This window comes from Artibeus jamaicensis, unplaced genomic scaffold (genome assembly GCF_021234435.1).
Source record: "Artibeus jamaicensis isolate MK-2021 breed Jamaican fruit bat unplaced genomic scaffold, CSHL_Jam_final contig_944, whole genome shotgun sequence".
Classification (NCBI taxonomy): Eukaryota; Metazoa; Chordata; class Mammalia; order Chiroptera; family Phyllostomidae; genus Artibeus; species Artibeus jamaicensis.
In genome coordinates this window covers 4,592,597-4,618,708 of record NW_026522020.1, presented here as the reverse complement: position 1 = coordinate 4,618,708, position 26,112 = coordinate 4,592,597, and the positions used below count along the sequence as shown (strand labels likewise).

The window sequence follows — 26,112 nt, the reverse complement described above, 5'->3', positions numbered from 1 at the left end:
AATGGGTCAGGATAATAAAAACGGCTCGGAGCAGGCTGAGTCACATATTTACTCTGTAACGCATTATGCAACCTACAGCACAATAAGAAATGGCTTTTCTTCCAATGCAACTTCAAAGACAGGCTGGAGAGACGCCCGGGTTGCGGACTCGCACTTCCCCAGCATGGAAACGAAGGCCCCGCTGACGGGGGAGAAGTGCCGAGACCACGGGCACGCAGTCGCTGAGGCGCAGAGCAGAGCAGACATCTTCGCTCCGAGTTTCCAAGTGAGGTGGAACGTCTGAGCCACGGACGTTACAGCTCATTTGTAGAAATGGACAGTAAGAGGCAGGCACTAGGGACCTTTGCTTCGGGTGCGTGACAGCCGCCTCCAGGGGATGAGGACAGGGCGCGGGAAGCAGAGACGCCCTGTGTGCCCGCTGGAGCACACGCGAACACGACCGCGGCGAGGCCACGGGAAAGGCTCGCTCCCCAATGGTCGGAGTCACGCGCCGTTCGCGTGTGCGGCTCCGCTACAGTGTCAGTAAAGAGACTTTTCAAAAACCCTTTATTTGAAAGCTAAAGAACAGTAACCTAAGTAGCCCACGTTTAAAAGAAGTAACAGAGGACTTTACATTAAAATTCAAGAAACTTTAATATTTAACGTTAATGTACTATTCAAGGAATTTAAAGCTTAAGGAGAAAGCATGCTTAAAATGTAAAGTCTTTAATATGTTAATTTTTAAAATGACAGACTAAAGATAAATGAGCTAATAAGCTTCACACAAGAAGCTAGAAAGAGTAGACACCTAGCCCTGGCTGGTGTGGCTCAGTGCATTGAGCGCGGGCCTGTGAACCACACAATCGCGGTTCGGTTCCCAGTCAGGGCACATGCCTGGGTTGCAGGCCAGTTCCCAGCAGGGGACACACGAGAGGCAACCACAATTGATGTTTCTCTCCTTCTCTCCTTCCCTTCCCCTCTAAAGATAAATAAATAAAATCTTAATAAAAAAAAAGTAGACACCTAAAGAAATTAAAAGGAAAAATAAAGAGTAGAAATCAATGAAATTAAAACAATCAGGAAAGTGACTGTCTACAAAACCAAAAGTTGGTTCCTTCCTAGAGGGTGTCTATTTCAGTAGTTTTTAAAAAGTCTCATCCAGGGTAAAGATGGCACTTCTGAAATAAAGGGAAACTACAGCTACAATGTATTTTTAAAATCTGAACGTGGACTTCAAACATCTTCAGGCCATGACTTTGTAAAATATGAATGAAACTGCTTCCTAGAGAAACGCCGTGGAGAGACTGCTGGCCGACCCACTTCTGCTCACGGAGGCCCCTGCCGCCAAGGGCAGCCCCCACACAGCAGCCCCTGGGTGGGCGGGCTCCTCTGTTCACCCACGCGGCTTGCCGGCGGCACCGTTTTCTGAGCTGGCCAGGCAGCCAGAAACTCCGGCAAGCTCCAGTCTGTGTTCATGGAACTCGACTGTTGGCTGAGCCGGTGATGCCCCAAATGAAGATTCACCTCCCGGTTCCCTCGGTGACAAGGACCTGGAGGGGGTGTGCACAGCCCCCAGGGGACAGCCTGAAAGAGGAAGGGTGGGCCCTCCCCCTGCCCCGGGCCCCGTCTTCCTGCGGTTGGACGGGCAGGAGAGCAGAGGAGAGAGGCGAGGCCACTCCGGGCGGCAGCGCACAAGCCGAAGCACTTCCTGCAGCGTGGAGGCCACTCCGTTCTAGATCTTTCCTCCCCTCACAGGTAAACCTAATCCTTACTGATTCACATATTAATTACCCAAAAGAAACTCAGAGAGAAACTGGGAGGGGACACGCCCACTAGAGAAGTGGGCAGGAAGGGCGGCTTGGAGGGAAGCGGCCGGCGGGCAGCATCAGGACGAGGAGGAGGAGCCACGTGCACAAATGTACAGTGAAACCAGCAGGAAACACAAAGGCCGAGGGTGCAGAGGGACCAGAACCTTCCCACACTGCTGGTCGGAAAGTGTTGGGCTGGCCAAAAAGTCCATTTAGCTTTTTCCGTAAAATAAAAGACATATTTTTATTTTCACCAATAACTTCATTCCTTTGGGTATTTTGAGTGTATTGGCTATCTCCCATGTGGTAGAATGTTGATCATTCTCCATTAATGTCTCGATTTGATCACTATCAACCTCAGCTGGTCCACCCGACCGCAGAGCATCTTCCGGCCAGGAATCTCCAGCACGGAACTGCACACCCACTTCTGGCACCTTCCCTGCGCACTGTACGAGTCTCTTCTTTTTCGTGAATCAGTTGCATTTCTACCTTTCTTGAAACAACAAAACACAACACACCGAAAATGTTGTGTTTCCTATCGTCAGTATCACAATGGCTACACAAAGTTCACCAGTTTTGAAAAGGCTTTTAAATGCACACTGACGTGACTGCTGTCACAACACAATCCAACACAAGTGTCTCAAGTGCAGTTAAAGACAACTCAGAGCCATGGTGCAGGAAAAAAAACGAAAGGAACTCTTTGGCCAACCCAATAAAATGGTGGAACCACTCAGGAGAACAGGCGGACGTCTCCGGTCACGGCGAACACGCATCTGCCCCGTGACCCAGCGGCCCTCTCGTCGGGCAGCAGTGTCCGTCCGCCCGGTGGCCAGGCTGCACGCCTGCCGCGCTCGTCGACTCCCAAGCACAAGCCACCCAGCGGCTCCCTGGCTAGTGAGCGGATGAGCGCACCACGAGGCGGCTCAGCAGAGCAAGGAACAGGCGGGGTCCGCCGGCGCTGCGCACGGAGACGCCTGGGCACAGGCGGGACACACAGCAGCCAGCCCGCAGGCGAGTGCCGCGCAGGACACGGCTCCGACGCAGTTCTCAGAAACGCCCGCTAGAGGGCAGAGGCGCAGCAGCGGAGGGGCTGCAGGGGTGGGCGTGGGGCACGAGGAGAGGAGGGCGGAAGGGATTCTGGAGGCCGAGGGCCACTCTGGAGGGTGGCAGGACCCTGCCTGGACCGTGACTGGCACACGTGTGTGCTCTGACTTCCACCCACAGGGCGAGGAAATGGCGCAGCCGCCGTGCAGAGCACTCAGCTGCCGCTGGTGAAAGGGTCGCAGGCGACAGCCCCAGGCTGGGTCCTGTGGGGACCACAGCGTCCTCAGAACACAGCCCGCACACGTTCGACTGCTGTCTCCGCGGCCTGCCGCACCGCAGGCTGCCCGGCTCCAAGCCGGACACGCTTGCCACCTGGCCCTCGACAGAGAGCCCCAGGGACAGCTGCTCGAAGGCCGCGACTCCCGCGTGCCGCAGCCACGGACAGCACCCACAGAAGCGTGGATTCTGCAGCGAACAGCGGGAGGAGCCTGAACGTCGTCAGTAAAGGAATTAATAAACAGAGTCATCAATTAAAATGAACAGACTGGAGCTGCAGGTGTCACGACTGGCGGGTCTCGGGGACAACATGCTGCGTAAAGAAAGGGACCTGCACGGCCACAGGGTGGCAGGGGCCTCAGGGAGCAACCTAGGCCTGCAGCAGTCGGGGCGCGTGTGCGGGGAAGGGCCGCTGGGGCCGGGGCGGCGGGGGCCAGGGCTAGAACGACTGCAACTTTGCCTGTACACTTCAATTTCTTGTATTTAAAAAGAAATCGAAGATGTTTTAGAAGACCAGTGGTGAGATGTAAATCTGGCGTTCACCAAGCCACTGAGGAAGGCAGCATCAGACACGCCTGGGCCCCTCCCCCGCTGCAGACCCGCACCCGCCTGGAAACACTTAGGGGGCTCGCCTCTTTGCAGCAGTAAGTGCACTTTTCCCTCTTTTATCTTCTAAAGTCAAAAGATCCAGTCCTCTGAAACGCACCCTTCAGAAGAAACTCTGAAACCAGGCCTAGTGTGCTCTGCATAAAAATTAGAGCCACAAAATTGAAACCAACTGAGGCTTCAAAGATCACCACAGAAACAGCCCAGAGGCAGCGACTCCGGCTCAAGGCGGCAGACGCACAGCCAGGGCGGCAGCGACCCCTGCATCTGAGAAGAGGACCCTGACCCAGGACGCTCTCCCCTCGGCCACTCCAGGCCGGGCTCCAGGACAAAGCAGGTCACCGGAAGCAGGATGGACACAGCGAGTAGCCACTGAGTGGACATGTGTGTGGAGAAGACACGGGGGCTGTGGCTGGTGATAAAACCACGCAGGACACCGCTTTCTGTAGAAACCCACAGCCAACACTTACCGTCAGGCCCCCTGGCCTGCAGGTGCCCCCGCAGGGCCCCACATCCAAGGGCAGCACTGGCAGGAGGCCTGGGTCCCAGTAAAACCACACTGCACATCAGAGAGAGACACAGGGAGGCCGGGAGCCCCGTGTTTAAGAGCCAGACTCGAAAGCCCCGCCCCTCAATCTGCAACCAGCCAGGGCCAGGCAGCCGGCTCCACGTGCTGGGAAACCAGGGCTTCAGGATCAGCGTGGGGCAGGCATCTGGCCTGGACTCCTCAACCCCCACGGGGGGCTGCTACCCACCCAGAACAGGGCTGGCGCGGGAAAGTAACGTGACTCGGCAAGGGCCCGTCCTCCCACTGAGGGGGCACCACCCTGAAATCATCACAGCGTCCGAGGGTCGAGTGCAAGGCTCCAGTGTGAGCCTGTGAGACAGTGGGTGGAGGTGCCGGCGGCCGCAGACGGAACCTCACCTTCCCCCCAGGTCTGGGGGGCAGCCGCAGCGTCTCGTAATCTCTCTTGGTCTCCAGAATCTTCGTAACAAGTCCTCCTGCGTGCGGAAAAGCAGCAGCTTTAGGTCCCAGCGGGGCCCCACCCTGGGCAGCCGTTCTGTTCTGCACTGTGGAGGCTGGGAAGCAACACCGAGCCCTCACTCCGCCCCCTTCCACACAAAAACAGCGCCCAGCACCTCTGTTTGATCAAGGATGGCCTACAGCAGTCTGGCACAGCTGCTGGTGCTGGAAATAAACTACCATTCCACAGAGTTTCAAAGAGACCAGCTCCTTGAATGGTGAAAAAACCAAAAACTTTAGCCCTGGCTGGCATGGCTCAGTGGATTGAGCACAGGCCTGTGAACCAGAGTTGGTGGTTCGGTTCCCAGTCAGGGCACATGCCTGGGTTGTCGGCCAGGTCCCCAGTAGGGGGCGCATAAGAGGCAACCACATAGTGGTGTTTCTCTCCCTCTCTCTAAGAATAAGTAAAATCCTTTAAAAAAAACCTTTAAAAATAAAATAGATTTTCCATTTCCACAAGTTCAAAAACAATGCAGATGAACATTTAAAACAATTACAAATATGGTAACTGTGAACTGCTTCTAAGCAGACTCCGAGGACTAACACTCCCTACCCTGGGCTGAAACTGTAAGGAAAGGCATGGGGACAAGAGCACACGGTAGGCCAGGCCTGCTGCTCTGGGGATGCCCTGCGACGCTGCCTGACCCCAAGTAACCACACGCTAAGAACAGGGGTCCCCCAGAGCAGAACTCTCAGCTGGCCTCAAGGTGCGGGGTGCCCGCAGGTCCCCTAAGGATGGGGCAGCACCCACTGGCTCCTAGGACAGAAAGCCCCGCGCTCAGAGGGACCCACGCCCGCAGAGCCCTGGCCCTCCTGAGCCAAGCCTGCCGCCGGGACTCACCGTGCTTCTCGTCCTCTTCCAGCTCCAGGGCCTGCGCCTGCGCGGGAAAGGAAGGGAGAAGACGAGGACTCGGGCTTGCCGAGTCCTCCCAACCCTGCTTTTGAGGAGCGCGTCAGAGGAATGACGAGATCAGAGAGGGCGGAAAACTGACTGAGAAGTCGGAGGGAACCGTCCATATCCACCCAAACGCCCGAGTGCAGGGGCAGCTACAAAACCCCCGGGCCAGTGCACTGACCCCCTCGTGCTCCGGCGCCTCAGGCAGCTGGGGCGCGGCCTCCACCACAAACTGGTCGTCCTCGTCCTCGGAGATCTGGGCATCCACGATCACGCTGGGGACGGTGGCTTTACCGCTCCCGGTCCTGAGCAGAAGGAAGTCAGAGCAGGTCGGAGATGTTACTGGGGGGGGTCGGGGGACACTGAGTGAAGCCCCTGGACTGTCTGCCAGCCCCTCCCATCACGGGTGTGCAGGTGCGCCCCGCCCCATCCACACCCTGACCTGCCCCTCCCCTGGCCCCTCTCAGGGAGACCCTGCTGTCACCTGTCACCCCTCACATAAGAGGCCCGCCTCCCAAGGCACAAGCGCCAGGGCACAAGCCCCCACCCAATCAGGGACTCTGTCCCCATGCCCCCAGCCGGCTTCTCCCACACCTCCACACCTGCGCCCTCCAGGCCACCTGCCACCCAAGGGTGCCGGTCCCCTCTTCTGGAAAACAGGGGCTGAGGAGGCCCCTGCCTGCCTTCCCCCTGCTTCCCTTCCCTCTGCAACCAAGCCTGAGGCCCTCGTGAACGGCCCCCCAGCTGTCTCCAAGCCCAGCCCCCGGCCGCACCTGGAACCCACCGACCCAGCCAGCTGACCTTCCGCATCCACAGGCAGGTCTGCCAACCGCCACGGCCCCGCCCCACTGTCTGTGCCCTGCTCACCGCACTTGGTTTTCACTTTCTGTGCAATCAGCCTTTAAACCTTTTTCCCTATTTCCCCCTCATTGTTGCTATGCTGAGAAAACCCTCTACCTGGGGGTCAGAGAACGGCACGCCGCCTCTTCCCCACGTATTTTCAACGTACCCTAGACGTGTACGCACGCCGGTGCGCTCGCCGATCTGAAACGCGAGACCGCGTGCGGATCCAGGCCGGGGTCTCACCCAGTTGGCTTTCTCTCGACAGCAGGCTTTCCCGGCACCACCAGCGCCCCCCGCCCCAGGGTCCCACCCACCTGGAGGAGCCCCTGGCACTCTGGTCAGAGCCCGCCTCACCTGTCGGCCGCCAACACCTCTGCACTGTCCTGCCGCTTCACCCGGGGCGGCGCCGGCCTGGCGCTCCCGGGCCGCGGGAGCCTTCTGGAGCGGAGAGTGGGAAACCAAAACAGAGCGTGAGCGCCTCTGCACCAGCACTGCTGCAGAACCTGGCTTGTGCCAGGGAACCGCCACAGCAGAGAGGGGCGTGTTGGGGGGGTGGCGAGCACAGACCTGGCGTCCGGCGGGAGGTCCACGGGGACCTCGGCGTCCTCAGGTCCCTGGGGCTTGTCCTGACTGGCGGGTCCCACGTCTCCTTCTGAAGGGACGGCGCCCCGGCCAGCAGTTTGCAAAGGAAAGAACACAGACAACAGACACACACTGGAGAAAGTGGTGACCACACAAGCACAAAGGGGTGTCCCTTGCCTGTCACTCCCAGGAAGACAGAGTGGATGCTCAAGGCTGAGTCTGGGGGTGACGAGGGGCTCGCTGTCTCAGGAAAGAAAACTCAGAAGACGGGGCTGCGGGCAACACCCGGGTGCCCAGGGTTCCCCTGGAGGGGACACGGCATCGCCACGCCATCATCCTCACGCATGAGTGACAGGGCCCATCATGGGCCTAGTCATGTGCGGGCCCCCGGGGGCGCCACGGCACGGGGGGAGGGGGCCTGTGCTCCTGCTCCTCTGTGTGCCCTTCAAACAGGCTCCACTTTGGGTGCGGACCCATCGCCTTTACAGGCTGACCAAGTTCCTTCACTTTGATAAAGAGGTTTGATCACAGTAACTAACAAGTCCGTGCCATTAAGGCAATTAAAGTCACTCTACCATTTATGGTGAAAGGGTTTTAAACTTTAGAAAATCGTGAAAACCCATCAGAATTCGACTACTGAAAATATACTTTGTCCTCTGGGGGAAAAACCTGAAATGTACTCTCTTGACACAAAAAAGTGTGCAAGTTAAATCTTTTTTTTGTTTTTTTTGTTTTTCAAATTAAATCTTCAAGTGGCATCGTCACCGTGTCTCATTGACTGACCCTGTCCACACACGCACACCAGAGCGCACACGCCCCTCCTCACCTGCGTCGCTCGGAGAGTCACCTGCAAAAGACAAAGAGCGTCAGCGATTCTCGTCCGTGTCCGGCTGCCAGGCGAGCAAGACGGGCCTGGCACTGACCTCACAGTGGACCCAGCCTCCCTGAGCCCCTCCCATCTCCTACGGCCACGCTCTGGTCCGCAGGGCGGAAAAGGCGCGGAGGCGGTGTCCCATGACATGTTGGCGACGGGGACAGGAGAGTGTCCAGAGACGAGGAAGCAGGACAGGCGCCGATGGGGCCCGGGGCGCGGGCACCGCACGCCGAGCTGCCTCACCTAAGGCGTCCGAGAAGCGGGACCAGCTATCTCCACACGGGCCGCCTGGCGCGTCACCAGGACCCCTGGTCAAGTGCGGCTTTTGGGGGCGGCATGGGCGCCTGAGCGGAAGCAGGGCAAGGTGAGGGGCTCACCCAAAGGTAGACCGTGCTTTCCCATGTGACCCTCTCCCGACTTGAGAACAGAGCTGCGGGAGACCCAGGAGGGCACGCACCCACGGGAGTCGGGCCGGGGTTCTGGGAGGACCCACAAGCCAACACAGGGCGAGGAGTGCTCTCGTGCCTGTGGTCTGTCCGCCGTCCCTGGGAGGAGGCGAATTCCGCACTGACTGTGAGCGCCCCTCGGAGAACCAGGGGAGCCCCCCTGCCAGGACCTCACCCAGCCACACGACAGATGGCAGGCCTGGCGCCTGTGGGGAGGGGTGGCAGTGGGGTTCCCGGTGGCGCCAAGGCGTGGGAATGTGTGCTTGGCAGTCTCCGTCCCGGGCCGGGCACAGGCCCTGCGGGCAAGGCAGTGGCTCACAGAAGGTGTGGGGAGAACTGGAGCCTGGGGTAAGCGGCGGGGCCCACGGTGTGGACATGGGACCCATCTGTCCACAGCACCCACACCAGCCATGCTGGGGGCAGACTGCGAGCTCGGACAAGGTGCTGAGAGATGGGGAGGCGGCGTCATGCGGCCGACACCGGGTGGGAGGGTGCACAGCAGTTCTCATCTTAAAGACGCTCCCTGACCCCTTGCACCCCCACATTGAGGCCTCACCGCCCCGCAGCTGGTCCCACCCCACCTAAGTGTCCCTCTGGTCCAGCTGTCTCCTCCAAAGCTCAGGGCTGCGTCTGCCCTGACATCCGGGCCTCTGTAACCTGCCCGGTCCTCCTCTGCCCGTTGGTCCCCAGGCCGGGCCACTCTCTGCCTACTTAGCCAAGCCTCCCAAGGTCAGCTGATACCAGATGACAAAGCCACTCCTGGAATCAAACGGCTCCCTGCTGCTCAACTCCCCTCGTGGCCACGGTGCCACCGACCCCAGCTGGCCCCCTGCACTTCCGAGCTTCCCAGCAGCCGACCTACCTGCCTCCCCAGGCCTGATGGCTGCCCCCAACCAGGTGGCAAAGCCCCTTCTGCCCCACACCTGCTCTGCCCTTGGTGCACGCTGCCACACTCCAGTCCACCTTCTGCACACCAGCGTGCTCAATGCCCCAGGGTCTGACCCCCGGCCCTTCAACAGTGCTCTGTTTGAGCAAAGATCGGCGTCGCAGCCCCAGGCCGGCCCAGCTGCCCCCTGCACGGCCCTGGCTCTGGGGCATGGCACTTGGAGAGGCCTGTGCCACCCAGCATGTTCGGAGCTCCAGGGCTTAGAAGACAGACACTGAATGTGCAATTTACCACAACTTTTACAGAAACACTGAGAAAACTACGGCAAAAGCAGACACCAACCATGGGCACTTGGTTGGAGGCTCGGAGGACACTGTGGACGGAGACATCACGGCCGTGAGAGGGGCTGGGCTGCTGCAAGTCCGTCCCGACACGGAGGCGGGGGGGGGGGGGGGGGCGGCTCGGCCTGCGGGAACCCAGCAGCCAGTCGTGTGCCACCCCCACCGGGTCCAGGGCTGTCTCGCCATGACTGGAATACCCCCCTCGATTGTATGAAGAGGAGGAAGTGACCAGTGGCCGCACCCAGGCCTGGTGCACGAGAATGAGGGGCAGGACTCCGTGTGGGTCCCAGACCACGGGAAACCTGGGGCGCCGGGGGAACCCCGAAGAGGGAGGTGCCCACAGCCAGCCTTACGCCAGGGGCTCGGTCTCTGCGCCGGAAAGGAGTGAAAGGGCGGCCCTCACCTTTCCGCCTCACTGCCGGTTCTGGCTCGGGGCTGTCCCGCCGCGGGCCGGCCGAGCCGCCGTCCGAAACACGTGCTGAGCCGGCAGCAGCGTCCTTCGGTCCTGACAGGAGACAGTTCCGAATGGGCGGCTCGGGTTGGCGGCTGCCTTAGCGCAGAGCCCCCAGAGGTGGCCCGCAGTTCACAGCAGACACACCAGAGGCGGCCTTTGACAACAGGCTCCAAGCTCAGTCCCCGGGTGTGGCTCTGGGGGCCAGAGGGGTGGGTGCTGCCTGCAGGCTGCAGGCGGAGGCCTGGCCCCCCCAGCCAAAGCAGACTAGCCCCGCACCCCAACTTCTAGAACCGCCTCCCACTGCCTCCCACTGCCACCGGCCCGGAGGCCGAGAAGCGCCGACAGGCCGTGACTTCAGGGAGGCAGGGAAGAACACGCTTTCGGCGCGGCGCACGAGCCCACACCCCGAGAGCTCCCAGGCACTTGGTCACTACAGACGACCGGCCGATGGGCCAGCGTTCCCAAAACTAGAAGAGAAAGTCAAGCGTGTGAGAAACACTTTTCCTGTTGAAAACAAACAGGGCAGGAGGCGTCGCAGGGACAGGCCCTGGGCTGGGGCGGGGGGCCCTGCAGGACCCTCCCACTGTCCAGGGAGGCTCTGGGAGGCAGAGCCAAGTTGGAGACTGTCCCTTCCCACAACACACCCGATGATGTCTCAAAAGTGTTCATGGAAACAGTTCACACCGACCCGCCTTCCGTGAATTAAAATAGAGAGAAAACTAAAACAATTAAATATAAAAGTGGGCGACAAAACACAAAATCTTCACCACCTCTCAAGTCTCTGGACAAACCACAAACATAAAGCAAACATAAAGCAAACTGGCTGTATCCGGTGCACAAAACGTAAACACTCAGGCAACTAATAGAAACGAACACACACTTTTTAGAGACCTGGCAGGTGCCCTCAGTGGACGCGGAAGTCCTGCAGGTTGGGGCTGCGGCCCCCGGAAGGGCGACGGGGCCTCCCTGGGGCCTCCCTGGGGGCGGAGCAGGGCAGAGGGCACACGAGTCCTCGCAGCAGGAACCCTGGTGCCGGTGCAGACCCTCGTGGGGCCGTCTCACAGAAAGAGACGTGTCCACTGAGCAACCGTGCATCTCGGTGGGAAAGGGGTGCGGCCCCCAAGTCTCCTTGCTACACAAAAACTCAGAAGATCGCGTTCTGGCCACACCTCAACCGGCACAGCTCGAGAAACGATGCTCCTTCGGACACTGCAGCTGCTCCCAGCAGCTCCGCCCTCCCCGCCCCTCGCCGCCCCTCCCCGCCCCTCGCCGCGCCGGCCGCTCCTCCCACTGGGTCTGCCCGCGAACAAGCCCCCGTCAGGCCGGTCCCGGTGCCCCAGTGCCAGCATGACCCTCGGGGACAACTGCTGCACAGCAGCCGGCTGTCTCGGGGCGGGAGGCTTCTGGTGCCCGTCCTGTGCCGGGACCAAACTCGGCCTGTCGGGCCAGAGGCCAGTCACCAAAATGCGGGTGACGCTCAGTGACACGTTTCTCGAAACCTGAAGTCTGATCGCATCTCGGGCTGCAACACAGACGCCCAGCAGGTGCCCTCTGCCCGGTGCCACGAGCTCACACCCGTGGGTGCCCGTGTGCATGTGTGCGTGTGCGTGCAAGAGCCACAAAGCCTCACCCCCGTCACAGCACCTGCTCACCGCCCCCTGGGGCAGGTCTGGCTTCGAGCCCCAGGAGCACTTCCCTACTAGACGCCGTGAGGACGGCAAAGAAGCAAAGCTCCCGTCTGCAGCCGCCGCGCGGCCAAGGGCGCAGTACCTTCCCCTGAGGTCCTGGACCGGCGTCTGGAGGTCTTCGCTGTCACGGACCCGGATGCCCTGGGGGAGGCCTCCGTCTCGGAGGAGAGAGAACGAGAAGAGTTAACTGGCACCTTATCCAGAGACACTGCGAGCAGATTCACGATTTGAGCGCCACTCGAGGAAAGCGAGGGCACAGAAGGAGGCCAGCCATACTCTTCGCAGGGACGCGCACCAACTCGGGGTGTTGGGGTGCCTGAGAAGGAGTCGGAGGGCAGTTGAACCCGCTTTCACTCTCCAGTCAGAATCCCGTCCACTTGTGGGGCTGGGAAGCAGCCAGCCATCTGCCAGGCCACCTGACTCGACTGCCATCGCTTCACACTGAACCTCGCCCACGGACAGCTGTGCGCTCCGGTCGGTCAGGGGGCACAGCCCGTCCCGTCCCTGACCCTGCAGCTCTGGCCTCGCCACCGCCCCCGGGGCCAGGACAGCCTCCGCCCCTCCCCACGCCTCCTGTCCGTCCCCTTGTAGCCACCTGCACCTCCCTGAAACCAGAGCTGCATTCTGGGGGCTGGGATGGGTCTGGGCACCCTAGGGTGGCCCACCCGGAAGAGATGGAGCCTGGCCTCGACCGTCCCCACCCCCCAGCCCCTGCCACCGGGGATGCGGCAGGGCCCTGCACAGGCCAGACAGAGCTGGCCGGGGTCGCTCGAGCTGGGCCTCCTTTCCCTGTCTGCTTGGTGACTCAATCCTCTCCCAGATTCATCCCAATTGCCACCTTCCCCTCTCCCAAACGACCGCCCAGTCCCTGGGAACACTGTGCATCCCGCCCGCCAAAGGAAGCTGCAGGGAAACCCAGCAGTCCGCCCCAGGAACCGGAGGGCAGCACCCCGGCTGCGTGACCAGGCGGCCCCGCCACGCAGGACCTCACTTTCACAGCAGCCCGACAGGGCCCTCTGGCCTGTGCCCCAGCCACACGCTCCATCTCGGGCGGAGGAGGGGCCCCCACCCAGCGGCACGGGCTCAGCGCAGCAGCAGGCTTGCACCTCTCAGAGGCTCTTTTGGGAGCTCACCTCGGCTTCGGCTCTGGAGTCTCTGAACGGTCCATCCGACAACTTTTTAGACATCTCCCCGGAGCCCGATGACTATAAAAAAAATGTTTTACTTGCCTTCAAATTCTAGAATCACTCAGATCGGCGACGTCTAAGAAGACGCCGGACGCTGTCCCTAGCTGACCGACGGCAGGACTCCCTCCCTGTGTGCCGGGCCGAGTGGACTCTGGGCTGCGGCCTGGACCCCACAGGGCCTCCCAAGCACGCCCGCCCACAGCGGCACTGGACAGGTGGGCGCACTCACGGGCCGTGCCTCTTGGCTGGGCCAAACCTCTCGGGAACATCCTGGCGGGACCTGGGGACTCCGGCACCAGGGAAGGCGAGCACAGGGACCCAGTGCCGGCCACCACCACCCCGCTCGGCGGGGCGGCCCCTTTCTGAGGTCTGGCTCCTTGGAGCAGAGGCCCGGACACCGCGGCAGGATGGCACTCTCGGGACAAGGGACAGGAGGGCTGCAGCACCACCCCGCAGCCTGCACCAGTTCCCCAAGACACGCATGTCACTGTCAGGAGGGGAGACACGGTCGCAAAGCTGTCCTTCCGTGACGGCAGAGGGCGCAGGCTCCCCCTCAGTGCCCCACCCCAAATGTCCTCATCGTGACATCCTGCAGCAGTGCCCTGCATGGGCCACCCCAGCGCCAGGCACCCGGCTGTCCACTCAGAGGGGACAGGGTGCTGCGCCCACAGACGGCCTGGTCTCTCACCCCACACGCCTGTCACTCTGCTGGCCTCTCAGAGCAGCCACACGCATCACGTTGCCTTCTCTCTGCCAACCCCGGAGGGAGGCCAGGCAGGCCAGCGTCCCTGCGGGCGGGCAGACAGGTGCAGGCGAGTGAAGGGACACCCCCCCAGCCACCATCACACAGAGGTGACAGCTGGTGTGTGTCTCCCCCCGGGAAGCCGAGCGGGGACCGCCCCCCACCCTGGCCCCACACCCGTTGGCCCGATACGGCTCCAACAGGCCCCGCATCTGCACGCAGAGCCACGCTTCACAACGGTCTCCCCACAAAACACAAGGTAGGGACAGTGCGGTGGGGACACGAGGCCCCGAGAGCTGGGGCGCAGTCCCTCTCCCACGGCCACGCACGGTGGGACACTCCAGAGCACACCCACGACCGAGGAAAACCAGGGCAGGGGAGACACGCCGTCTCAGACTCCGAGGGGAGGCAAGACGCAGGGACGCGTGCGTGGCCCTGCCCGCTGCAGGAGCCTGGTTCCCATGGCACCCGGCACAGGGCACGGGACTCCAGGCCGCCGGGGACCCCGGAGGCCCCCAAAACATACATTCAGTCACAGCCCACACCCAGCACGCAGCCCCCAGGGCTCCACGGGGCCCAACAGGCCGGCCACGGGACCCCAAGCAGCACCTAGATGCCACGCCACACCCCCGAGAGCTGCAGAAAAGGCGCAGCTCAGGCCTTGCTCCAGCCCCTCCCTCCCGGGACACGTGGCAGCAGACGCTGTCCCCACGAGAACGGACGGTGGGGCTGCTCTCAGGCTTCAGAAAGCCCCACCCCACCCCTGAGGCCCAGAGCGAACAGGGACCTCCAGGCACAGCACTGTGCCCTCCCGGTGCTGCTGGGACCGGTGCTGCTGGGACCGGAGGCGGTCCGAACTCGAAAGTGGCTCGGAAAAGACCGCTCTCCAATCACACTGTACGAAAACCCAATTTCCTGGACACACTCCGCTAAAGACAACGACCATTCGGAGAGCCACCCAAACTCCGAGGTGGGGCTCCCGCGTTCAGAGAAGACCCACCTTCTTGTCCGGTTTATCCTGCTCTCGGTTCCTCTCTCTGCCAGGGTCCCGGGCACGCTCCCCGTTCTTCGCCCTCCGCCGGTCCCGGTCCCTGCCCTTGTCTCGCTCACGCTCTTTCTCCCGGTCTTTCCACCGCTCCTTTTCTCTTCCTCCCTCGCTCCTCCTCTCTCTCGTGCGGTCCGAATCCTTGTCCCGGTCCCTGGCGCCTCTGTCCCGGTCCCTGTCCCTGTCCGCCCTGGCCCGGGCTCTGGCCCTCTCTCGCTCGCCCTCACGGCCCCTGTCTCGCTCAGGGTCTCTCTGTCGATCGCGGTCGTTCTCCCTGGCCTTCTCCTTGTCCCTCTCCTTGTCCCTCGGTTTGCTTTCTTCCTTCAGTTCTCTCTGTCTTCGGTCTCTGCTTGCACTTCCCTCGTTTATTTCAGAAGTTCCCACACCCTGAAAAAGAAAGGTCAGATACAGGATTGCTCACAGCGCCTTTGCCCGAACTACAGCAGGACTCGCTGTCCCGTGTCCCAGCACACTGCCCTGCAGTCACCTCCTTATCTCTGGGGACCCTGGGCTCCTCGTCCCTCGAGTTCCTGTCGTCCGACTCCTGAGGCTTCGAGGTCAGTGTGGCCCGTCCTCTCGTGTCCCCCTTCTCTCCAGCCAGCACTCTCTTCACTGCGTCCTCACTGGACAGCTTGTCGTCCCGCCAGGAGAGAGGAAATGCGGGGTCAGCCCGGAGGACAGACACCAGAAGCCTCATTCAGAGGCAGCTCGGGACCCAGGCTCTTTGTCCCTCATGAGATTCGTTGGGGGACGCGCTGTCACGCCAGACAGAGCGCAGCGCCCGCGTGGCCCTCCCGGCACCTGCGCTGCAGCGGGGACCGTGGTGCCCGCCCACACTCCACACGTCTGGCGCATGGCTGCACTGTGGGGGACAACTCCACGAACGCCCCCTCCTGCCACAGGGTCGTGGAGAGCCGGCAGGAAAGGGCCTGGGAGGACGGAACTCGCTCCTAGAAATGAGAGGCCCCCTCAGCAGCGCGCGAGCGCCACCTGCAGCCAACGCGCAGCTCCACGCAGGAGTCCACTCCCAACACACACCCGCTCTCCACACGGAGGCCTGGAGCGACTCTGAGGCGCCGGGCACTAGCCCTGAGCCGAGGGCACGCTGCACACTGGGGCACTTGGCCAAACACAACAGTCAACTGGCCATGGGCTATGGGAACACGCCAGGGCACCTAAGTCAGCCTGGGAGTGGGGGAAAGGCTGGCGGGCCCACACCACTGCCCGACGGAGCGGAGAGCAGGGAGCCCGACCAGGGCGGGAGGCCCTGGGGTAGGCACAGGGAGCAGGGGCAGGTCCCGGGGCCCCGCCGGCCGTGGCACAGGGCTGTCTGTGCACTGCCGCTCCCACCGAGGCAGCAAGGGGCCTCCAGGGGTTCAACGGGGCAGACAGGGGTCGTTTCCTTTTCAGAAAGAGGAGCGAGTGAAGGCTGCGGGGTGGGGGTTGGGGACTGAGCCCCCCCGCCCAGCTACTACAGGAAATGAGGGTTGGCGTGGCCCACAGCCTACCAGGGACAAAAGGGCTTCATCGGCTCCGCCCAACACAGGCCCAACCCTGCTCCCCAGAGGCACCCTGGCTCCCCAAGGGCGGCCTTCTCTAGGACAGGGCCTGACCGTTCTGTCCTAGAGAAGTGAGGACCTCAGTGAGTCTCAGTCCAGTCCCTGGACACTGAGACGGTGTGTCTCTGAAGGCAGCACCACTCTGCGAACAGCCGGGGGGCGGGGAGGGCAGGCGGAGAGAGAGATGGAGGGGAGGGGCTCAAGAGAGGGAAACTTTGAAAGCTGGACAGGCAGGCAGAGAACAGGGGTGTCCATGAGCCCCAAAGAGGAAAAGCAGCTCCTCCACCCACCTGGGCCCTGGCTGCAATGCCCTGAAAGGAATACAGGGCCTGGGCACCTGGGCGAGCCCCCTCTGGCCACCAGCCCGATGCCAAGTGCCAGCGGGTCCCCATTCTACACTGCGAGCCCGTGGAACTAGGGTGCTTGGTTCCTCTCACTCCACGGCTCCGGAACAGGAAGGATCAAGCTGAAAGCCCGGCACCTGGCACCCACCGCCCGGAACTCTGCCCAGTCACCGCCCCTCGTGCGGGCAGGGCCGGGCCGGGCCGGCCGCAGGGTTACCTGGCCCAGGCAGCACCTTCCGATCCTCTGCAGGAGCTCATTCGTCCTCTCGGGCTCATGCCCCGCCACGACACGGGCCGGCTTCACCGCCAGTGGCTCGCCTGAGACCAGGACCACCACGTCTATGGCCTTCTGCAGGAAGCTGATCTTTGAGTCTTTATCCTGGAAATTTCCCGTTTAAAAGACAAATATAAGACAGTTCCAAAAAAAGTGTGTTGACCGCAGTATGTTCAACAGACACAATTCCTGTTTGCAGAAAAAGCTATTTTCAGAAGTCCAATTTAGAAATACTGACTAACAAAACAAAAACAACTCATTCAAGTTTTTAATGTTAGTGGATGGGCCAGCACTCCCCTTCACAACACAATCCGGCTTCTCAGTGCATAAAATTAGCATGAATGCAGTTGCCAAAAATAAAACGACGGGAGAAGACATGGCAATCCACGCATTAATCAGGCCTGCAGCCCTGCCACGACCAGCGTGGAAATGGGACACACCACTGCACGGCTCACGAAGCCCCACCCCCCCCCCCCCCCACCCCGCGCAGGGCCCCACCCACCTTCACGTTATCCGACTTCATCTCGGCATCTGTGTACAGGCCCTTCATGAAGCCGGTCATCCGAATCACCTTCAACAGGGAAAGCAAAGCCACGGTCAGTGCCCCGCGGGACAACCCTGGCACCAGGCAGAGGCCAGCCCAGCTGTGGGCACAGGTGATGTCACAGGGACTTGCAGGGTGGTGAGGGAACAGGCATGGGCACCTGGCCCACTCTCAGGAGAGGGAGGGGTGTCAGGGAACACGGCCCAGGAGCAGTCAGGTCTGGAGGGAAACTGGAGGCAGGCCTAGAGGACAAGAGCTGAGGGAGGGGCTGGGGGTGCCGCCGCTGGGCTGAACCAAACAGTCCTGGAGGGGCCGGGGCAGGAAGGTCCCGTTCCAGGGGCCAAAGGCGTCTGGGACAGGAGCAACCTGAGGCCAGAGTCAGGTGGGGTTGACCCAGGTGGCCGTGGGAGCCTTCGGGACAGGACTGTGCATCAGACCCCAAGGAGGCCCCAGGAGGTTCAAAAGCAGGGGCAGCATCTTACAAGGGTCACTCAGGTCCAGTGGAGAGAAGGGCTTCCAGAAAGAAAAGCAACTTCCCAGCCTGGGCTCTGAAACTAGACGGGAGGCTTTTCCCCTCACTGGCCCCTCACTCCCGGGACAGAGGGGGCCGGACCGCATCACTCCTCTTCTCTCCTCGCCCGCCCCCGTCAACCTGTGCCTCCCCACCTGTGCCCCTGGGGGGCCTCTGGGTGCTCCTGGACCAGCGTCTTTCCAACGCAGCAGGTTACTGTAAAACCAACGCCATGGGTAACAATAGCATTTTTTATTGAAACCAAAAAAGCATTGGGCTGCACGGTATGTAGCAGGACGAGCACATCTCTGTGTGCCCTGGGTGGACGTACAGTGTGTTTATTACAGAAGCCACGTTTTAAGAAGCCAGCCCCACGCCAGCATCGACGGCCCCCCTGAGGCCCCACTACGCCAGCTCCGGGTAACGTCCTCGTCGTCCAGCCCCGCCAGCACCGGCCGGGCCCGTCCTTCCTGAGCAGAGAGGGGCGGCATCACGCACATCCTGCACCTGATATCGCTGCATGCTTCTCATTCAGTCTCGTTCGAGGTTTCCCAGTTCGCTGGCAGTTAAAATTGTGAGCTATAATCTTTATCACTGAGAGACATGAGCATCACAAGACCAGGCCTTCAACTTAAAGAGGCAAAGCCAGCGGAGCTGCAGGTACAGCACTGGGGTGGCGGCCTCAACCGGACACTCAGGGCCGTGGAGAGTTTCCGCACGAGGCTCCACACCTGTTCTCTGAGAACACTTTCCAAAATGCCTGCTCGCAGACCTGCCAAGACCTGCAGGGGGGCCATGGCCCCGCCTCCCTTCCTGACGGGACTGACACAGGGCAGCACGAGGCTGTCCGGCTCCCATCCTGGTGACGGACCTGTGCCCTCCTGGGTCAGGGGGGGCAGGGACGGAGCAGCACACGGCCACCACCCTTCCCAGGGCTGCAGGAGGAGGAGCCCAGACAGCCCTTCGGAAGTGTGGGAAATCCCACTGAGTTTTAAGCACAATTAGGGTTTTTAGCACAGAGACACATGTTATAAACTAACAGAACATAATAAAGAAAGCGCAGTTCGTGGAAGAGTCAAACGCCCAATCTCCAGCAAAGAGTAAGAAACAGCATTTGGGACCAGCACAGGGTGAGGTCGGGAGCCCCTGGAAGTCCCCGAGTTCAAGCTGCGTCCTCTGCCCGGGGGGCACAGCCAGTCCTCTGAGGAGTCCCAGGTGCCCCATGGAGGTGGGCACAGCCTCTGAAGTCACCAAGGGCCTTGACAGACCCCAGGTAACAGTGAATGTCTGTGAGCACCTTCCATGCACCTGGCCAGTGCAGCCCACCTATGCCATGCCAAGGAACAGGTTACAGTCCCACCACTCGGCAATTCACCTTCCCCGGCGGGCACAGCGACAACCAATCTCAACCGAGGTGGGCGGTGCCGTGTATCAGTAAATACTAATCTGCTCTTTTGTAGGTCCCCCTCCCAGGGTCCCCCTACAAGCATTTCCAGTTAATTCACCCCCAGGTATTTATTAACCATCCAGCATGTGGTGACCTCTGTGCAGAGCCCTGTGGAGGCGGGGGTAAAAATAATTTCCTTCTCCCAGGATTTCTGAGCGCCTCTGCACACTAGGCACTGAAGAAAAACTATCCTAGCAACAGCTGCGGCAGGTAGAATGGAAGATGTGGACGTGTTCTAACAGACACAGGGAAGACTGGAAAGAAATAATGCTCGCAGCCTGAGGGCCCAGGAGACTCCCCGGAGGAGGTGGCCGGTGGGAGCAAGGGTGACAGGGGGTGGGGGTGAGGGCGAGGCACTCAGCGCAGAGACACCGGAGGATTGGGCCCGTGGTGGCTCCTCGAGCCACAGGCCAGCCCAAGGCGGGGGTCTGCGGGCGGGAGCTCCGGGGACGGGGACGGGGCACAGCCACGCGAGGCCCGACCCTGACGCCAGCCTTCATTCGGGGCCCCGGCCAAAGACCCCTACCTCGACCCCGGAGTCCAGACCTCGACCGTGGCCCACACTCGGGCCTGGGCCTTGTTCCCAGACCTGCACCTGGGTGCCGACCCCCATCCCCAAACAGCACCTGGGCCCTAATGGGGCCCGTACTCATGACCCGACGCCGGCCCACACCCGGGCGCAGATTCCCAATCCTCGACCCTGACCCACACTCGGGCCCCAACTCCCAACTAAGCCGCGGCCCTCACCACGACCGGCACTGGCCCGGACCCCCGACCCGCACTCCAGCCCCGGCGGTACTGCCCACCTCCGTGATGATGTCGTGCAGGTAGCGGAATGGGGGCTTGCTCAGCAGCTTCTCCGTCAGCGGCGGCCTCCGAATCACCTTCCCCAGGGCCTCCTGCGTCCGCCTCACCACCGCCGCGTTCATGGCGGCGCCCCAGCCTGCCCGCCGAGTCTAAGCCCCGCGTCCCCGCCGCTCTCGCCCAGCGACCGCCGCCCGCTCTGGCCCGAACGCGCCGCTCCAGTTTCCATCCCACAGTGCACCGGAATCCGCCACTGCGCGTGCGCGGGGTCCCGCCGCTCGGTCGCCGGGGCAGCGCGGCCTTGGCAACGGACGCGCGGACGCGCCCCGCCCTTGCCCCGGCTGCGCGCGCACGCTGGGCGAGGGTCTGCGGTGGGGCGCGCTCGCCTCTGCGTGGAAGGACAGCTCGCCCTCTCCCTGGATCCTCCCAACGGCCTCGGGAAGCAGGTTCTCGCCCCGGCTTAGAAGTGCCGCCCGGGGACTGCTTAACAGCGACACTGCTTCCGAGATCTGTGTTGCCTGTTTCACGAATCCCAAGGGGACTGGACTAAGCTCAAAAATCACGAGATAGAAAATGCCCGATCCTGCCCGTTACTTAATACGACTTCTTGCGCAAGTCACTGTTTCCGCCGAGTGTACGTTTCGATTCCCACAAAGCAGGGACAGTATGTGACAGCCTCCCTAACCCCCAGGGTGGTGAGGACCGAGCCTCGCGCCAGCGCCGTAACCGGGGCGAAGCCACGCCCCCCATGTTGGGCCAGGTGCCTGCCTGTCTCCTCCATCCCCCTGTCTTCGTTCGCCTGCACAGGCTCACTGCAGAAACTGTCCTAGCAATCTGGAAGCCCGCAGTTCTTCTAATGGATACCTTCACAACTCCTACATTTCTTTCTGCCATTTTCAATACCCTTCGTTCTTGCAAAGACCCACATTTTCACCTGGTGCCATGCCCCGCCCCCGCCCAAAGACCTTCCCGTACTACTTTGAGCACAGGCCACCTGGCAGTGAGTGCCTGCAGCTTTTGTTTGTCTGAAAGTCTTTACTGCACTTTCACAGTGGAAAGGCAGTTTCACTGACCGGAATTCTGGGTGACTTCTTCTCTCTCAGTACTTCAAAAGTTTTACTCTACTGGCTTCTAGACCACAGAGTCTTTGAAGAGAAGTCTGCTGTCCTTCCCACCTTCCTTCTGTCCGTTGTGTGTCTGGCTGCCTTCAAGACGTTCTGTTGATCATCAGTTTTCATAAGTTTGTCCATGATGTAGGTGTGAAGTTTGAGGGGTTTTTTTACTTACAATTTTTATTTGATTGTTACTGGCATACAATAAAATGCACCCATGTTAAGTGTGCTGGCGAATGCATTTTGGTCAGTACATACAATTGTTACACCACCACCACAGTCCTGCTTCAATATTCTTCCTGCCCGTTGTCCGCATCTCCTTCCCCACTCCAGCCCCAGGCAACCACTGACTCAGTTTCTGTCATTGTAATTTTGACTTTTTTAGAGTTTCATATGAATGGAATCATACAGAACATAATTTTTGTGTGTTTATTCCTCTTACAATGTTTTTAATATTTTATTTTATTTTTTAGAGAGGGGGAAGGGAGAGAGAAAGAGAGGGAGAGAAACATCAATGTGTGGTTGCCTCTTGAGCGCCCCTCACTGGGGACCTGGCCCACAACCCAAGCATGTGCCCTGACTGGGGACTGACCCTTGGGGAGAGTCCCTATTGTTATTGACCCTGCTCCCCACCCCCTTTGGCCAAAGCACCTCCTTCCTCTGAGCCCTTCCAGACAATTCCTGGTCAGACTCACACCCCAAGGCCTTGGCAGGCAGGAGAGCAAACTGTGACATCCAGCACTTTGGTCCCTTGGAACAGTCCAGGGTGATGGTCAATGCTGTGAACAAGGGTCCTTCTGTAACCTGAAAAGACACCAGTGTTCGGGCTGCCTGTCACTACCAAATCCAATAAGCAGGGGCAGCTATTGAATCTTTTATGGGTGCTTTATTTAGAAGGCCGGGGACCCAAGAAGGTAGTAGGTTCATACCCTAATAGACCATCCACTCTTCTCTTTCCTGGCCAGACCTTTTATAAGGGGGTGGTGGAGGACAAACAAGGTGTGGTGAGGGCTTTGAGATTCAGAAGCTGCAACGCTCCTGCCCTGGGCAGTGAGCTGTTCCCAGGGGCGATGGTCATCTGTCTCTCCCTGGAACACAAAGGCCCGGGTGCCTCCAGTTGTCCCCAGGCAGAGATCTCCAGTCAGTGCCCCAGGAGGCCTGCTGTTTTCCCAGGAGCCAGGATGGGTGGACCTTATCTGTAGTTTCTGAAACAAAAGCTTTAACATACACATTACTTGCTAGCTTTATAACTTTTTACCTTAAACTAAAATTTTCCAAGTCTTGAGTCCCCTGTCACTTACAGGACTCCCAGAGTCCTGTTCCGTCCTTACTGTCCATGTGCTTATCTTTGTCACATAGGTGTCCTGCTTCCCAAGAACAAATGTTCACCCTGAAACAGTTCATCAAACCCCATAAAGAAGAATAAAACAGTTTCCCATCCACCTCGTCACCCCAGAACCTGCGCGCCCACCGGAAGTGAACACTGCCCGTCCGCAGGGAGAAGGGTGCTGTCGCCTGCCCTCTCCCTGGCCTGCCCACCACGTGGCCCCACCCCAGGCCCCCAGAAGGTCTTTTTTTAAATAGGCTTTGTTTATTTTTAGAGAGAGGGGAAGGGTGGAAAAAGAGAGGAGAGAAACATCCATGCAGGGTTGCCTCTCATGCACTCCCCACTGGGGGCCTGGCTGGCAACCCAGGCATGTGCCCTGACTGGGAATCAAACCAGCAACCCTTTAGTTCACAGGCTGGCACTCAATCCACTGAGCCAAGCAGCCAGGGGTCAGAAAGCCTTTAAAAGGGGGGGGGGGGTGGTCAGAGGGGGACCGCATACTTCCTGGGAGCGAGGCCCTTGCTCCGAAGGCTGGCGGGGAGCTCTGAGGAATTTGAGCCCTGAGAAGAGGCTGCAGCGTCCCGCTGTCCAGGTGCTAGGGATACGGGCGGGCGGCTCTCTCACCATGCCCAGGTGGAGCCCTCAGAGGGTGCTCTGGTGTCTGGGGGCCGGAACGCCGGCCCCGCTGGGGACCCAGAGGTTGCTGTGAGGAGCACCTGCCTCTGAGCTCTGAACGCTGGCTGGGGGGCACCCCGAGCAGGGGCTGCACTCAAGGGGGTCGCTGACCCTTGCCTCTGACCCCAAGAGCCTTGCCTTCTCAATAGACAGCCCTCCCCTCCCGCCACCCCAGACCATGCACAGCTGGGGCCTGCAGGGCAGTGGGGCCGGCAAAAGGCTTGTCTGCGAGCCTTGGGGAAGGTGTGCATGGCCACGGAGGGCCCTCTGTCCCCTGAGGTTCCACTGAGGACCCCAGCCAGTGCCACTTCGGGGAGGCAGAGTCCAGTTTCCCGTACAGCTGGCAGAGCATAGCGGGCCGTCTCAGCCAGCAGAGGTCCTAGGGCTCCGGCCTACTGCGCTCTGGGGGACCTCGAGTCTATGAAAGAGGGTCTGCGAGGCTCTGCGACCAGGGAGCAGAGCTCCCGACCCCAGTGAGGGCCTGTCTCGGGGGAGGTGGCCTTGGAGGGAACCTGTCCCTGGAGGTTGTAGCCCTAACACCGCCCGTAGGTGAATGCACACTGTCCACTCCGGCAGGTGTTCTGCTGTCCTAGAAAGCAGCGGCTGCCAATGCAAGTGAAGATGCTCCACCCCAGAAAAGGGGCCTGGGACCTGGGCCATGGAGTGTGGGGGGTCAGAGGCCAGTCTGGAGCCTCCAGTTCCGGGAGCTGGAGGGGGGGTGGACGGGGGCGGGAGCTGGGCTCGGCAGCCTGAATTACCCCTGAGCTCCTCAGAGTCCTGAAAGGATTAAAGGAAAAGGCAGAAAACATAAAGAGTCATTCATAAAAAAGAATAATTGGTTAAATAACTGTAGAAAATCACAGCACAGAAACTCGTTTGAAACATAGAAGGCTGGCAGGAGAGGCTTTTGAAATAAGCAATTTCTGAATGAATGGAGGAGATGACCATGACCATGACTCACCGCAGGAGACGGCGCCCCACAAAGCCAGGCAGCCTCCAGGCCCTACCTGCCCTCCCCCGGGGGGGGGGGGGGGAAGCGTACCGCGGACAAAGGCCTGGGGAGGCTGGCTCGGCCCAGCTCAGAGCTTGTCACCTGTGAGGAGCCCAGGATGTGGGTCAGCCTGTGAGGGGGCTGGGCTGGCCAGTGCCAGGCAGCAGAAGGGGCCCAGAGCCTGGGGACAGCCTCGCCAGCCCTGGACACAAGGCTGGACTCCCCGACAGGCTCAGAGGCTGGTCGAGTGCCCTGCTGTGCGTGGCCTCGCCTAAGCTAGGAGGAGGCTGGCCCCCGTCTGTGAAACCTGAGGGCCTTCCTGGGAGGGCTCATCCCCCTCTCCCAGTGAAGACAGAGCCTCGGGTCCCCTTGGCCGAGTAAGAATAGGCACCCCATCCTCACAGGCTGGATCCTGAGCACGATGCGGGGCTCCGCTCACCCGTGACAGCCTCAGGAGCAGACCGCATCCGAACTCTCCACCTGGAGGTCGTTATTCCCTTGAGGTGCTCTATGAAGAAATTTTTTATTCATACCTGCCTTTTTGTTTTCTGAACCCGTCTCCCCCCCAGTCACCCCTGGAAAGTGAGCTCCATGAGTCGGCAGCCTGGTTGATTTGCTCGCCCTGAGCCCCGCCCCCTCCCCATACCTTCCGTGTTGTCCAACATACGAGGGTGCTCCGTGGCTGCTTGCCGCGTGTTGAATAAATTGTGTGTGCACTTGCTAAAACTGCTCTTTTCAACAGGCTCTTCATAATGTGGTTTGCTTACATAACAATTTTAGATTTAAAAAAATCAAACTGTAATGCAGACAAAATGATCTCAGTGGTGTTCAATATCTGTGTGTGAGAGTGTGAGTGTGTCAGTGTGTACGGGTGGGTCTGTGAGAGTGTGAGCCTGTTTGTCAGGGTCTCACAGATTATCTGGGAGTCAGGATGATAGGAGGGTTCTTCTGCTTTTTCACCCCATCGTCCCTTAGACTTATTTCTCAATAAAAACTTCTCGATCAGTGCAAAAGTTAAGTGTCAGAGGAGACCCCCTCTGTGAAAACCGGGGTGCTGCCACCCTGCTGGTAGCCGCACCCAGGTGCCCTGGCACAGCTCACCCCCGTCTCACCATGTCCACAAGGTCGTGGGGATGCCTGCAGTCTGCCTGATGCAGTGGCCAGCTCCCCAAATTACCATCGGGAGAGGCCTGAGGGCAGCCGACTGGGGCATTGGTCAATTCTGGCCTCTTCGGCCCTCAGCGATTTCACCAGGAAGCATTTGAACGAAGCTCGGACATCTCTTAAAAGACCCATTCCTAGTGACAAGTGCCCAGAGCAACTCCCCACGGAAGCCCCGGTGGAGAAGGCCAGCAACCCCCAACAACTGCCCCACACCGGACTCTCCCAGACCTGACTCAGGGCCAGTCACTCCCAAAATCGGGGGCAGCACAATTGCACCGGGGCCCTTCCTGCTTTCTTCCTGCGCGGGCCGCGGGCCGCTTCCCAAATGCAGGGGGGAGACTCGGCTCCCGGGGGGAGCCCCAAGCCAGCCCCTCCCGGCCTGTTCGCTCGTGTCCGAAGTCAGTGCCATTTGCCCTTTCCAAAGGTAGATGAGGCCAAGACACACCTGTGGATTTGTAGCTTTCTGCCCGAGTAGGTGTCAACAGGTGGGCCGATAGGCAGGTGAGAGCAGAGAGAGGTCCACCCGGGCAGGTGCAAAGTCCTGTGAACCTCAGCTCGGTCTACCTGTGCACAGGCCTCCGTGGGCACCACTGCCAGCTCCCGGCACACCAATGGGCCTCGGAGAGCTGCTGAAGGCACA

At 60.4% G+C, this 26,112-nt stretch overlaps 1 protein-coding gene and 1 long non-coding RNA gene across 5 annotated transcripts in view; both read right to left on the bottom strand.

The window, feature by feature from the left end:
* TRAF3IP1 (TRAF3 interacting protein 1) overlaps positions 1-20,729 on the bottom strand; it is a 28,189-nt gene extending 7,460 nt beyond the window's left edge. Inside the window, exons 1-15 of one of the 3 annotated variants that reach the window (XM_037161416.2) lie at positions 20,206-20,729; positions 17,400-17,468; positions 16,841-17,002; positions 15,208-15,351; positions 14,676-15,107; positions 12,880-12,951; positions 11,829-11,904; positions 10,008-10,109; positions 7,884-7,904; positions 7,043-7,127; positions 6,830-6,913; positions 5,814-5,937; positions 5,579-5,615; positions 4,639-4,715; positions 315-2,280 (exon numbers count right to left, since the gene is read on the bottom strand). In XM_037161416.2, coding sequence (XP_037017311.2) covers positions 2,116-2,280; positions 4,639-4,715; positions 5,579-5,615; positions 5,814-5,937; positions 6,830-6,913; positions 7,043-7,127; positions 7,884-7,904; positions 10,008-10,109; positions 11,829-11,904; positions 12,880-12,951; positions 14,676-15,107; positions 15,208-15,351; positions 16,841-17,002; positions 17,400-17,468; positions 20,206-20,328 — 1,773 coding nt within the window. In that variant the 5' untranslated portion in view covers positions 20,329-20,729 and the 3' untranslated portion in view covers positions 315-2,115. Of the gene's footprint in view, positions 1-314; positions 2,281-4,638; positions 4,716-5,578; positions 5,616-5,813; positions 5,938-6,829; positions 6,914-7,042; positions 7,128-7,883; positions 7,905-10,007; positions 10,110-11,828; positions 11,905-12,879; positions 12,952-14,675; positions 15,108-15,207; positions 15,352-16,840; positions 17,003-17,399; positions 17,469-20,205 lie in introns of those variants that run through there. The other 2 variants (XM_037161414.2, XM_037161415.2) reach the window with 2 other exon arrangements.
* Positions 20,730-21,812: 1,083 nt separating this feature from the next.
* On the bottom strand, positions 21,813-26,112 carry LOC119061082 (uncharacterized). Of its 2 annotated transcripts, XR_008389676.1 has the most exons (4): positions 25,918-26,112; positions 24,748-24,816; positions 22,245-22,532; positions 21,813-22,119 (listed from the first exon to the last, which is right to left on the bottom strand). It is a non-coding gene; the product is annotated as an uncharacterized LOC119061082 (long non-coding RNA). The 2 variants fall into 2 exon arrangements; XR_005084718.2 differs by lacking the exon at positions 21,813-22,119 and having other exon boundaries at positions 22,201-22,532.